Here is a 15,381-nt window from a genome sequence, read left to right as displayed (position 1 = left end):
GAGAAACCTTTCACCACTACAGCTGCATCAAGAAAAATGGACTTAAAATACTGTATGCGAAACTCCACGATCTGTGAGTCCACACAATTACCCCACGACTCCGTCGTGGTGGAATCTGCAATTCTACGAGCCAAAAGATCAAAACTTCATGCAAATTCTCCACCGGGCAAAAATCGATGGATGACTTCGGCCGGAAGGTGTATCACTTGTCCATGCTAGCCACAGAAATCCAGCATCATCAATTTTATGTAATCCAATAGCTATTTGAATGTCTCCAGAGATTATGTCCCATATGTCTAGCTTCGGATAACTCCTTACCACAGCCATTTACAGATATGGAGGAAGGTCTCTGTCGTTTACTTCGATCTGTTTGAGTCATTTGAATCTTCTGCTAGATCCTCAGCTACAGCAATAACAGCTCGGCACATGGTATGGCTGAGAGCTAGTTTAATACGTGACAATGTCCATGACAAGTTGGTTGATATACCTTGTCTCGGAGACAATCTTTTTGGTATTATATTTGGGGAGCTGTTACCCTTTTGAAAGAACAGAATACTACGGTTCAGTCTTTGACATCACCGGCAGACCCTCTTGCCGCCTCTAGAAGATTCTACCCTTCATTCAGAAGACGGCCTTATGCAAGGGCACCTTTCAAACCATACAACACTTATAGAATGCAGTATTACCCCTATCAGCATTACCAGCCACAATCTCATCCCTCTTATGGACGTCCTCACCAACCACATGCTCAAAAGCAGACTCCAGCAGCTCCTCCAAAGCATACTCCCATCTTTTTGAGCTACCCCGAGCCTCCTCCACCACTATACATAGGAGGCCGCCTCCAACATTTTTATGCCAGTTGGGAAGCGATTACTTCAGATCGCTGGGTACTGAACATCATAAGAGAAGGTTACCAATTAAATTTTCTAACTCTTCCACCCCTTCCTCATGTCCCCCCTCTACGGAATACATCAAACCACTCCCTGTACCTTCAGGATCAGTTGCTCACTCTACAGGTGCAGAGTAGTAAATCACCTAGACCGGATGGTATACACCCCAGAGTTCTGAAGGAACTAAAAAATGAAATTTCCAATGTACCTGAAGACTGGAGGATAGCTAATGTAACCCCCATATTTAAAAAGGTCTCCAGGGGCGATCCGGGAAACTACAGACTGGTTAGCCTGACTTCAGTGCCAGGAAAAATAATGGAAAGTATTCTAAACAAAATCACAGAACATATAGAAAGACATGGTTTAATGGAACAAAGTCAGCATGGCTTTACCCAGTGCAAGTCTTGCCTCACAAATCTGCTTCACTTTTTTGAAGGAGTTAATAAACATGTGGATAAAGGTTAACCTATAGATGTAGTGTACTTGGATTTTCAGAAGGCATTTGACAAAGTTCCTAATGAGAGGCTTCTAGGAAAAATAAAAAGTCATGGGATAGGTGGCGATGTCCTTTCATGGATTACAAACTGGCTAAAAGACAGGAAATAGAGGGTAGGATTAAATGGACAGTTTTCTCAGTGGAAGGGTGTGGGCAGTGGAGTGCCTCAGGGATATGATTTGGGACCCTTACTTTTCAATATATTTATAAATGATCTGGAAAGAAATACGACAAGTGAGGTAATCAAATTTGCAGATGATACAAAATTGTTCAGAGTAGTTAAACCACAAGCAAGATTGTGATAAATTGCAGGAAGACCTTGTGAGGCTGGAAAATTGGGTATCAAAATGGCAGATGAAATTTAATGTGGACAAGTGCAAGGTGATGCATATAGGGAAAAATAACCCATGCTATAGTTACACAATGTTAGGTTCCATATTTAGTGCTACTACCCAAGAAAGAGATCTAAGCGTCATAGTGGATAACACATTGAAATCGTCGGTTCAGTGTGCTGCGGCAGTAAAAAAAAAAAAAAAGCAAACAGAATGTTGGGAATTATTAGAAAGGGAATGGTGAATAAAACGGAAAATGTCATAATGCCTCTGTATTGCTCCATGGTGAAGACCGCACCTTGAATACTGTGCACAATTCTGGTTGCCGCATCTCAGAAAAGATATAATTGCGATGGAGAAGATACAGAGAAGGGCGACCAAAATGATAAAGGGAATGGAACAGCTCCCCTATGAGGAAAGACTAAAGAGGTTATAGGACTTTTCAGCTTGGAGAAGAGACGGCTGAGGGAGGATATGATAGAGGTGTTTAAAATCATGAGAGGTCTAGAACAGGTAGATATTAATTGTTTTTTTACTCTTTCGAATAATAGAAAGACTAGGGGCCCTCCATGAAGTTAGCATGGGGCACATTTAAAACTAATCGGAGAAAGTTCTCTTTTACTCAACACACAATTAAACTCTGGAATTTGTTGCCAGAAGATGTGGTTAGTGCAGTTAGTATAGATTTGTTTAAAAAAGGATTGGATAAGTTCTTGGAGGAGAAGTCCATTACCTGCTATTAATTAAGTTGACTTAGATAATAACTACCGCTATTACTAGCAAGGTAACATAGAATAGACTTAGTTTTTGGGTACTTGCCAGGTTCTTATGGCCTGGAGTGGCCACTGTTGGAAACAGGATGCTGGGCTTGATGGCCCTTTGGTCTGATCCAGTATGGCATGTTCTTAACTCAATTCAAACAATCCCAATCTCATCAAGAAATCAAGGGTTTTACTCCCCCTATTTTCTCATTCCAAAAACGTCCGGAGGTCTTCGACCAATGTTAGATTTGTGAAACCTCAACAAACACATCCAGAAAGAAAAATTCAAGATGACCTCTCTCAAGAGTATTCTCCCCATTCTACAGCCCACGACTGGCTATGTTCCATAGACCTGAAGGATGCGTATTCCCATATACCCATGCACCCTTCCTCCTGGCTCTACCTTTGTTTTCAAGTTCAGAACAATCACTTTCAATTCATGGTTCTACCCTTTGGCCTATCCTCAGCCCTGAAGGTTTTCACAAAATGTTTAGCAGTGGTGGTGGCTCATCTCCGACAGCTCTCGATACAGATTTTTCGCTATCTCGACGACTGGCTGTTGGTAGCCTCGGATCTGACTACCTTGAAGACTCACACGTTCCAAACAATCAATTGTCTGCAGACATTGGGGTTTATAATCAATTACGAGAAGTCCAACCTGCAACCAACCCAGGCTCTGCAGTTCATTGGGGTGCTCATCAATACAACGCAACAGAGAGCTTACCTTCCACAAGACAGGATTCAAACTCTGTTTTCTCTTGCTCAGTGTCTATTCAATCAATCGCATGCATCTGCATGCCCAATCCTTCAGCTGCTGGGTCATATGGCAGCAGCCATCCATGTCGTCCCATACACAAGACTGCACATGCATCGCCTACAATGGGGCCTCAAGAATCAATGGTTACAGTACTGGCAACCACTCTCGACCAGAGTACGCTTTATCAAACACATGCGCACCGATATTCAATGGTGGATAAACACCAGCCACCAGACCTCGGGAGCACCATTTCAGTTACCTTCTCATCAAATCACTCTCATGGCGGATGCATCCAGAAAGGGCTGGGGAGCCCATTTAGGCAACTTAAAATCTCAAGGTCGCTGGTCTCTTCTGGAAACCAACTATCAAATAATCTCCTGGAGCTTCAAGCCATTTTGAATGCACTTCAAACCTTCTCTTCCCAACTTCAAGGAAAACATCTCATGGTATACACAGACAACCAGGTAGCCATGTTCTATGTGAACAAGGAAGGAGTGTCAGGTTCCTGGATACTCTGTCAGGAGGCACTTCGCATACTGACTTGGGCAATATCTAACCAAGTCTCAATACAAGCCACTTACCTTCCCAGATTAGACAATGTAACGGCAGATCGCCTTAACAGAATTTTCCATCCACACGAATGGACATTGAATCGGGACGTGGCATCAGGCCTTTTCCAACAGTGGGGATTTCCAACCATAGACCTTTTTGCCACAGAGAGCAACCATCAAACATAGATATTTTTCCTCATCTATCCAAGCAAACTTCGTTACGTTCCAGATGCTTTCCTCATTCTGTGAATAGAGGGCCTGCTCTACGCTTATCCTCCCATTCCACTAATATCCAAAACAAGACAAAAATGCATCCGAGATGTGGCGAATATGATGCTCATAGCCCCGTCCTGGCCAAGGCAGCCATGGTATGTGTATCTCATGTGACTATCCATTCGCCCACCGATTCTACTAGAAAACCATCCCCAACTGTTATCTCAGGAAGGGGGATCCCTCCTTCATCCGATGCATCGATCCCTCCACCTGACTGCATGGAGGATTCATCTCAACTGGACGACATTCTCATTGCTTCCAGAAAATCTTCCACCAGGCGTAACTATGCCGGAAAGTGGCGTCGTTACTCGGAATGGTGCACACCAAAAAGACTGGACCCTTACTCTACAACAGTAAGATATCTCCTGGAGAACCTCCACACTCTTTTCGTAGCTGGTTTGGCATCCACTTCAGTTCATGTGCATATCAGTGCCATTGCAGCTTTCCATCACTCTCACAATGGGCTTCCCATTTCCAACCACCCTTTAATCTCCACATTCATGCGTGGCATGCTACGTCTTTGACCACCAGTCACAAAACCACCTATACCATGGAATCTCAATATTGTCCCTTGAACAATTAATGCTACCCCCCTTTGAACCTCTTGATTCCTGCCTTGTAAAATACCTTACTTGGAAAACAATATTCCTGGTTGCCGTAACATCAGCAAGAAAAGTAAGTGAACTTCAGGCCTTGGTTCATTACTCCCCTTACTTAGAATTTTATCATAACAAAGTCCCACTTAAGCCTCATCCTGCCTTCCTAAAATGGTATCTCCTTTTCACATCAACCAATCCATTACACTTCCAATCTTCAAGCCTAAGCCTCATGCGAATGACAGGGATAGACTTCTCCATTCCCTAGACAATATGAGAGCACTAGCTTATTACAAGCAAAAAACACATTCTGAATCTAGGCTGTAAAAAAAGATTTAAGTATTGGGGTTTACCAGTAGCAGAATTAAACATTTTTACCAGGGGATCCTGCTTGGATGTAAACCCTTTATCCTATCTCCTTTTTCTACCCTTCTTGCCTTATAGACAAAAAGTTTATTATTTGATTTCAGAGATGTGTTTTCTTTTTACTCCAGAACTTTATTAACCAATAATTAATGCAGCACAGCATGCACTAGAATAAAACCAGACAATATGTAGTAAAAATATTTTCTTTATTTCAGATAAAGAAAAATATCAATATTAAAATCGCTAAATGATTCTAAGAAACATTTCTATGTTCAAACCTTATTTTTATCAGACTATATACTACAATCACTCGGGCGGATTTTAAAAGCCCTGCTCGCGTAAATCCGCCCGGATTTATGCGAGCAGGGCCTTGCGCGCCTATTTTCCATAGGCCGCCGGCGCGCGCAGAACCCCGGGACTCGCGTAAGTCCCGGGGCGTCGGGGGCGTGTCGGGGGCGTCGCTGAGTGATGCCACGTTTGGGGGGCGTGGCACGGCGTTTGGGGGTGGGCCTGGGGCGTGGCGCTGGCTCGGGTGCGTTTCGGGGGCGTGGCCGCGCCCTCCGGAACCGCCCCGGGTCGGGTCTCGGCGCGCCAGCAGCCCGCTGGCGCACGTGGATTTACATCTCCCTCCGGGAGGCGTAAATCCATGGATAAAGGTGTGGGGGAGGGGGTTAGATAGGGCCGGGGGGGGGGGGGGTTAGGTAGAAGAAGGGAGGGGAAGGTGAGGGGAGGGCGAAAGAGAGTTCCCTCCGAGGCCGCTCCGATTTCGGAGCGGCCTCGGAGGGAACGGAGGCAGGATGCGCGGCTTGGTGCGCGCCGGCTGCCCAAAATCGGCAGCCTTGCACGCGCCGATCCAGGATTTTAGAAGATACGTGCGGCTACGCGCGTATCTTATAAAATCCAGCGTACTTTTGTTTGCGCCTGCTGCACAAACAAAAGTATGCGATCGCGCAGTTTTTAAAAATCTACCCCACTGTGAAAACCATTAATATGGTGACAGATAATATTTATATTAAATGGATATCAACTAACTTCATTTTTATTTAACTAATGCATTTCTAATACATATGCCAATTTAGAAACAATAGCAATTAGTTTAATACAGGTTTTCATATGCTGAAAATAAAAATATCTACTAGATATCTGAAGCGGTCCTACTCTTTGTCTCTCTCTGCTTTTCACGTGTTAGGAAAAAGCCAAAGTCACGGTTGTGTCTTCCTTTGTCTGCTTCCCTTTTTATAATCCCAAAATCCTTTAATCTATGGCAACTGTATTATTTCTGTCAGTGCTTCAATATTTTAGCCTTAGAAGAAATAGTTTGAAACCTTGAAAAGGTTCAAACAATTTAATTAATATCAAGATATGAAAAATAAAATATAGGAGTTTTCCTGCCCGATTAAAGTGTTGCTTGTTTTTCCTTTCATTCATGCAATGCCAAGCTGTGCCAGGCAAAAACACTCTTACTGTTTTTTTTTTCTTCTAACAGTTCAGAGATAAGAGATTACATATTCCTTCCTATCCTAGGAAGTTCCATGTGCATTTTAATTAAAGAAATTGGACTTTTACATGCCTGAGCAACCAAATGGTTGAAGCTGCCCAAGGCCATAAAATTCAAACCTTGAACAGTCCTTTTTCCACTATAGATAAGGAATTAGCTTCAAAGCAGCTCTTTTCAAGGTCTGGAAGAGGGGAGCTGGAATGTATCCAGCAGAGGCTTTGACTAGTGCTATGGTTTCTGAAAACAGAAAAGGCATATGGGTATTAATGCTCACGTTTCGCTTATGGCCTATTGATTACTGACTACACTGAATGTAGGTAATTATCAGTAAACACAAAATAATAAAATATTTTCTGACAAGGCCATCTCAGCTGTTTCTCTCCTTTAATCCAAATTCTCCAAACCAACCCATCTCCAAGAGAACTCTGTCTAGTTGGTTGTCCCAACGTATAATGTTCTGCTACAATAAGCGTGATATGCCATTGGACAGAAGACCAAAAGCACACTAAATCAGAGCATCAGTGGCGTCTGTAGCACATTTAAAAAACGTTCCACTGATAGACATTTGCAAAGCGGCAACTTGGTCTTCTCTCCATAATTTCACATCACACTACTGTCTCGAACAGCAAACCTCTTCTGATGCAGCCATGGGTTCGGCAATTCTATCAACCCTTGCACCTAAATAAGACTGTCTACCTTTTGTTGAGGGGTAGTGTCCTTACCTAAAAGAACATAATACCTGGACACCCCCTGGGAGCTTGGGACTCCCAGACAGCATGGCTAATTCAGCCTGCTATCGATGGGAAAAAGCAAGTTTGCTTACTGTAAACGGTGTTTCCATAGATAGGATGAATTAGCCATGCATTCCCAGCCCACTTCCCTAGACAGTCTACGAATAAGCAAAACCTGTTTCCATGTACATCTCGCTTGGTTACAAGAGACTGAGGTAAAACGGCAATCGTGCGGGAACCTCACCGCGCAGCCGTACAGAGTTCAAAACTCTGTACTTTCTGAGAAAACTCCGCCTAGTGACCCGGTCGTGACGCTCCCAGACAGCATAGCTAATTCATCCTGCTATCTACGGAAACACCATTTACGGTAAGCAAACTTGCTTTTTCCAGCTCTGGCCTGTGTGTTCTGTGCTTCTGCTTTTTTGGTGATCTTGTCTGATTTCTTGCCTTGCCTTTGTGTTCTCGTCTGTTCCTATTTTTTTTGTATTTCCTAGTCTTCTTTTTGTTTAGTGTGTTTCTTTTTGAGTCATGTCCCTTCTTGGGTTCTATCCTGTTTCAATGAGTGCCTTCAAGTTTCTTAGTGTGTGTGTCTCTGTGTTTTTGCTGTCTGTCCTGCTGACCAGCTTCTGAGGGCTCAGCCTGTGAGGAAGGTGGCTAGTGCGGGTATAACCTGTTCCTATTTTGCTCCAGATTGCCTTGTCTGGGTTCATCCCCACTGCTGCTCTAGGTCACACCACTGGCAGCACACCATCACATCAAGCTTTGGCCAAGAGGACTCCACGGAGCGTTGTAAAATGGACCATACAAAGCCTTTGTTGATTTTTTTTTTTCCCCCAGGCTGTGACTTTCACTAGTCTAGGTATTTGCTATGCATAAGTTTTGTGACAGGGGAAAAATGGTACTAGTAGTTCTGTTCTGGCCATGGCTTCAAAAGCTAGCTCTCAGTCAGCCAGTTAGTCTCCCAATTTCCCACAGTCTTCTCATGCAATTCGATGACACTCTTTTTTTTTTTTTTTTTTTTTTAATTTTCATCCCAAATTTAAATTTCTAGGGCTGGCAGCATGGATATTGAGTGCAAGGTAGTGGAAGCTACGCAGGTGCCCTCAAATGTAGAAGAGATAACTACTGGAAGCAAAGAAAAGCATTTTGTAGATGTTCCTATAACTTTAAATGGAAAAGGTTTTCTATTTGATATTTGTTTACAGTGAAGAGGTAGCCTAGTGCTTAGAGCAGTGGGCTATAAGCCAGGGAGTCCAGGGTTCAAATCTCATTTCTGCTCCTTGTGACATTGGATAAGTCACTTCACTCTCCATTGCCTCCGGTTCAAACATAGATTGTGAGCCCTCTGGGGACAGGGAAATATCTATAGTACAAACTGTAATCTACTTTGAAGTGGTTGAAAGTAGTATATAAATCAAATCAATAAAGACATCTTGAAACAAAATCCCTTTCAATTTTCAATCCTGTCTACAGCATGTACTCCACTTCTCTAACTCAGGATTGAAGTGTAATTCTGTAAGTGTACACTTGAGTGCTATTGTAGCTTACCATAATCTTTTCAGAAGGCCTTCCCATGCCTTGCCTTCCTCTAGTGGCAAGGTATATAAAAGACATCATCCATCTCCATCCACCCATAAATGACCCACCAAAGCAGTGGGACCCTAATTTAAAGCTATGAAGACGCATTATTTCTCCATTTGAGTTTATGGCAACAGCCAGTATCAAATTCTTAACTTGGAAAGTGCTGTTTGTAAAAGCCTTAACATTGGTTCATAGACTGAGTGAACTACAGGCTCTAATGGTACATTCCCTGTATATGCACATTATTAAAACAAGAGTTCAAGACTCTTCCTAAGTTTCTTTCTAAGGTAGTTTCCTTTTTCCATTTGACTCAGTCCATAGTGCTTCCCTATTTTTTCCAAAGCCTCAAACTTAAAGTAGAGCAGTCCCTTCATACATTATACTTTAGAAGAGCTCTAATTGTCTATATGCACACAGCAAAATCTGACAGAAACTCTTCTCAACTATTCGTTTTGTATGATCCAAATAAAAAAAAAAAGTAACCTTTCTACCTGGATTTCAGACTATATAGTGTACTGCTACACTGGAACAGGCATTCACCTCCCAAATAAACTCAGTCTATCAAATGAAAGCAACAGTGACTTAGGTAGCACATTTATAGTTTGCCTCTGTTTAAGAAATGTGCAAGGCAGCCACCTGATCCTGATTCACACCTTTGTCAAACATTACAGTTTAGAAGAGGAGTCTTGCAGGGACAGTAATTTTGGCCAAGCAGTATTGAAAGCCATTTTTCCCTAAGGGCTTCAACTCTCCCTCCATCCTTCTTCAGTCAGCTTGCACATACTTCTAATACAGCAAATTCAAAATACTACATGCAAACATCAGCTTGGAAGTTCCCATTTGTGTGGCTGAATTTGCTCTGACTTGTTCATGGATAAAGCAAGTTGCTTACCTGTAGAAGGTGTTCTTTGTAGACATCAGAACAAGTCAGCCACACAATATCATCTTTCTTTCCAATATAATTGAAGTTTAGGTTGAGAAAAGGCTGGGGAAATGCTTTCAATCTTCACTTCATATGAACATTTGTTGCTTCCCCTGACGCAGCCCTGGTGCGAAACACAGCTGTGTTGGGGGTGTTTGTATTTTTTCAGATTAAGAAGTATATTGTCTAAATAGTCTAAATAAGTGTTCTTTCCTGTTGGCCTGTAAATAAATTTAGTACATATATGTTTTGAACAGCCTATACCATAGTGCCACACAATTTTTGGAATTATAATTACGTGCATGTGTGTGCTATTTACACCTCACTCTTGGTGTTACATTGAAATACTACAGCAAAAGAAGCCATTCTCTTGAAATTAATTCAGTCTGCAAAGTTAGAAATAAACAGTAGTACTATTATTTTTTTCCCATGCATTTACAGGTGCATTAGATCGCTGTGTAATGGGAATCACAGCCGTGGAGATCTTGAATGCTTGTGATGAGGTGGTTCCTGCGGCAGTGGATTCTCTTAGTCATCCAGCCATTAATTTAAAGCAAGCAATGACAAGGCGCAGCCTTGCAGCTCTTAAAAATATGGCACACCATAAGCTTCAGACTCTTGCCACTAACCTTCTTGCTTCAGAAGCTTCTGACAAAGTAAGTCTTTGTTTTCAACTTTGAACTTTATTATAATATACTTGTATGTAATTTTATATATTCTTAGCATGCTGCTATAGCAATAACACTGGGAGAATAGACTGCTCTCTGATATGTTTTTTTATCATGTATAATTATATTAGAACTCAAAAAGTATAACTATCTTCACTGATCTTTATCAAAATTTTTTTTAAATCTCCATTAAAGTATATTCACTAATTTATGATGACCTTCATATATGGCATCATCATAAAATGTGCTGTATGAAGACATAATATTTTAACTCTGCCGTGATGTATAATCATAGGTCATTGTTTTTTTTGTTAAAGTGATTCCGTGCAACCAATGTGCTAAATAGAACAATTCATTTTGAACTCTTCAAAATGTATATTTCTGCTAATTCTTATTCTTATTCCAACAGTTATAAGGCTATAATGCTGAAATATTGGATAAAGGCTAAATAACTAGTGTACTTAACTGGCAGAATGTTGATAAATGTGACAGACTTTGACGAGAACATTTCTCTTGTAGATAGAAGTGAAGATAACATCCGTATACTAATACTGGTGCCCGACATGGTCCGTGTTTAAGAAATCCTTCATCATGGGGCAATATAAGATCTTAAAGTTAAAGCGGAAAAAATATAATGAATAACACAATTTAAAAGCAGTAGAAAATCAGAAACGTGAGGAGCAACATACCACAATGTCTGCCTGTACCAGTATCAATCCATTTCCTGATAAGTCTGCCGGAACCGGTGAAAAAAAGGTGCCTTTTAAGTCCGCCCAAAAGCTGTCAATCATAGAGTCAAAGCAAAATGGCTGAGCAATTTATATGATCGAATACCAATCGATAGCTAGATTTAAACCAGATGGGTGGACACTATTGAGCCTAAAGATCAATTGTTGTTCTTTTAAATTCAGTAAAGAAAGTAGATCTCCCCCCTACTGTTAAGAGTAACTTAGTCAATCACCCTCCACTTGAGATCTACAAAATGATGGTTAAATTGTATGCAATGGGCTACTATAGGTGATAAACAGCTCCGATGCTTGATTAGACGAGTACAAACAGAACATTTTTGTTCTCTCTATATAATACTTGTCACCTGGGCAGATGATAATATAGACAACATGAGTAGTGGTACAATCCGAACAGAAATTGGTGGCATGTGTGATACAATTATGATCACGCCAAAATGCACCAGACAAGGTAAGAGAACACATAGAGCATTTCTGACATGGCTGATGTCCTAATGGTAATTCTGATGAAGAGGTGTATTCTGATGATAAAAAAGAATGAACCAACAGATCGCAGAGTTTTTCCCTCTACGCGATAAGAGGTGGGTTTTGAAAACAAGAGTGTATCTTCAAAATATGCCAATATTGGCGGATTTAAAGCCAGAATTTGAGATGACTTGGTGGAATATCGTAATGTGCAAACCAGTAAGTCTGAAGAATGTTGTTCAGATTGTTCGAGCAGAATCCATTGGCGTTCTGCATGTGTGGCTCGTTTATACGCTTGTTTTATAGTTTGTGCCGAATAGCCTCAATGAAGCAATCTCTGGGATAATATAGTCTATTGACGCACAAATTCTTCTTTGGTTGAACAAATGCGACAAAGTCTTAAGAAATGACCAACTGGTAGATTTTTCTTTATATGATATGGGTGAAAACTGGAGAATTGAAGTAATGTTACGATCATTGGTTTTTTTTAATAGAGATTCGTGGTTACTGTGTTGTATTCTTTTGTAATTAGAATGTCCAAAAAATTAATCTGGTGATAGTGGTAATTCATCTTGAAATGTAGATTATTGTCTAGGGTATTGATCCAAGACAAAATTTGTAACAGATCAGCTTCATTGCCATGCCAGAAGAAAAAAAATGTTGTCGATATATCGTCCTACCGCCGACCTGGTCGCTCCCCTTTTTTTCGTCGCAGAGGGATACCTTGGTCCGACATGGAGAACTGTCCTCAAACAAGATCGCAAAGCACAAGAAATCAATTCTAATCAATTTATCTTCAACACTATTGATGAGACCTCAACAACAAGTTTTGGAAAAAGGTTTATCCTTTGTCCCCTACTACAGACATGATCCGTTTCAATGTCGCCGTGATTTATTTCATTTTTTCCGGAAACTACAAGTTGTATTATTTTTCAACGAACAACCAAAATCATTGGAATATTCTATGGTTTCTCTCAAATCTCGTTGGATCCCCCCGGTTCCAGTTGATCCCTACATAAAAACATTCATGGAGTTAATTCAATATGATCTGAAGCACATTGAATCCTCGGTAGATCCCTCAAGATATAATCTCACATATACACAATTTTCTGCTTTAAAAGAGCTAAAAGGCAATTCTTCCGTCATTTTCAAACTAGCGGACAAAGGTGGCGTGGTGGTCCTGCAAGATAGAAGCACATATATCTTCGTACTGTTGAGACACATCTACCTGATGATACCAACTATCAAATTTTACCTTTGCATCTGAGTCCAAGTTTGCTACAATTAATTACAGAATTGGTAGTACAAGGTCATGAGAGCGGGTTTCTGACATCAAAAGAACATTCATTTCTTATTAATAAAACATACAAACTTCCCACCATATATATGGTGCCTAAAATTCATAAGAACTTGAACAATTCACCTGTGTCACCACCATTGGATCCTTGTTGGAATCTTTATCAATCTTTGTGGATTTATTTTTGCAACCTTTCATTCCACAGATGGTTTTCTATGTAAAAGAAAACAAACAAATGCTTCACATTCTGACGTCCATAAACAATGTGAGTCAAGCCTTCCTGATCACTCTTGATATACAAGCTTTGTATACGAGTATTCCTCAAGCCCAAGCTCTCTTGATATTGAACACAGTATTGGACTCCAGAACTCGGCCTCAGTGTTCCCACATCTTTTTTTGATTTCTTTAGCTACTTTAGCATTGCGTGAGAACTATTTTGTTTTTCAAGAAGTATGCTATAAAAAGATCCATGGCACTGCCATGGCTACTACTATGGCTCCCAGTTTAGCGAATCTGTACATGGCAAATTTTGAACAGCAATGTTTGTATCCAGCTCTGAGTTTTACTCCAGTTTCGTCCTGTCTTAGATATATCGACGACATTTTTTTTTCTTCTGGCATGGCAATGAAGCTGATCTGTTACAATTTTTGCTTTCGATCAATACCCTAGACAATCTACATTTCATGATGATTTACCACTATCACCAGATTAATTTTTTGGATATTCTAATTACAAAGGAAAACACAATGTCCACGACTCTCTATAAAAAAAAAACCCAAAAAAACAGTGATTGTAACACATTACTTCAATTCTCCAGTTTTCAGCCATATCATATAAAGAAAAATCTACCAGTTGGTCGATTCTTAAGACTTCATCGCATTTGTTCAACCAAAGAAGAATTTGTGCATCAATCGACTATATTATCCCAGAAATTGCTTCATCGAGGCTATCTGGCACAAACTATAAAATAAATGTCTAAATGAGCCACACATACAGAACGCCAATGGCTTCTGCTCGAACAATCTGAACAACATACTTCAGACTTATTGGTTTGCACATTACGATATTCCACTAAGTCATCTAAAATTGTGGCTTCCCGGCCCCGATGGCGTCCCTGCTCCCTCCCCGTCTGACGTCATAAGTGGTGGACCGCTGGGGTCCTTAAAACCGGACTTACTTTCACCTTTCTTTGAGGCCAAGGAGGAGGAACGAGGCGAGAGGAAAGTGCTTCAGGGCTATACCGGGGGTGAGGACTGGCTTCCCGGCCCCGACGGCGTCCCTGCTCCCTCCCCGTCTGACGTCATAAGTGGTGGACCGCTGGGGTCCTTAAAATCGTGCTTCTAGCGGCGCGTCGCGTCCGCCGGCGCGTCGCTGAAGCCGCGCGCGCCTTTAGCTTCGACTTTGCTTCGACGTTTGAATGGAATTGGACTGAAAGATCGATCCTTTCTCAAGAGGTCTCCGTTTAAAAGGAATACTTTGAATTTTAGAAGGAGAGGTTTGTAAAGCAACCAGCTAAGTTAAAATTCCTTAAATTTGGTAATGCCTCATACTAAGCGTAAGGGTTCATTCTTTTTTATCATCAGAATACACCTCTTCATCAGAATTACCATTAGGACATCAGCCATGTAAGAAATGCTCTGTGTTCTCTCACTTTGTCTGGTGCATCTTGGAGTGATCATACTGGTATCACACATACCAACAATTTCTATTCGGATTGTACCACTACTCATGCTGTCTACATTATCATTTGTCCATATGACAAGTATTTTATATAGGGAGAACAAAACGTTCTATTCAAACTCGTCTAATTGAGCATCGGAGCTGTTTATGAACAACCAAAATGCAAGCACCTATAGTAGCCCATTGCATACAATTTAACCATCGTTTTGTAGATCTCAAGTGGAGGGTAATTGACAAAGTTACTCTTAACAGAAGGGGGGAGATCTACTTTCTTTATTGAATTTAAAAGAACAACAATGGATCTTTAGGCTCAATAGTGTCCACCCATCTGGTTTAAATCTAACTATCGATTGGTATTCAATCATATAAATTGCTCAGCCATTTTGCTTTTACTCAGTGATTGACAGCTGTTTGGGGGGACTTAAAAGGCGCCTGTTTTTCACCGGTTCCGGCAGACATATTCGGAAATGGATTGATACTGGTACAGGCAGACTTTGTGGTATGTTGCTCCTCACATTTTCTGATTTTCTATTCCTTTTAAATTGTGTTATTCATTATGGGGTAAATTTTAAAAGCCCTGCGCACGTAAATCCAGCTGGATTTACGCATGCAGGGGACTTGCGTGCCGATGCGCCTATGTTGCATAGGCGTAGATTTGTTCGCGCCGGGTTGTGTGAACAAATCTACGCCCGCGCGTATGTTTTAAGATCTGCCCCTATATTTTTTCCCCTTTAACTTTAAGATCTTATTTTGCCCCATGATGAAGGATTA

At 41.1% G+C, this 15,381-nt stretch overlaps 1 protein-coding gene across 3 annotated transcripts in view; it reads left to right on the top strand.

Moving 5' to 3' along the window:
* WDR7 (WD repeat domain 7) overlaps positions 1 to 15,381 on the top strand; it is a 1,145,388-nt gene that overhangs the window by 258,924 nt on the left and 871,083 nt on the right. For all 3 annotated transcript variants that reach the window (XM_029579728.1, XM_029579736.1, XM_029579721.1), the window contains exon 14: positions 10,196 to 10,410. In XM_029579728.1, coding sequence (XP_029435588.1) covers positions 10,196 to 10,410 — 215 coding nt within the window. The remainder of the gene's footprint in view (positions 1 to 10,195; positions 10,411 to 15,381) is intronic.

This window comes from Rhinatrema bivittatum, chromosome 1 (assembly GCF_901001135.1).
Source record: "Rhinatrema bivittatum chromosome 1, aRhiBiv1.1, whole genome shotgun sequence".
Taxonomy (NCBI): Eukaryota; Metazoa; Chordata; class Amphibia; order Gymnophiona; family Rhinatrematidae; genus Rhinatrema; species Rhinatrema bivittatum.
This window is presented reverse-complemented; position numbering and strand designations above follow the sequence as displayed.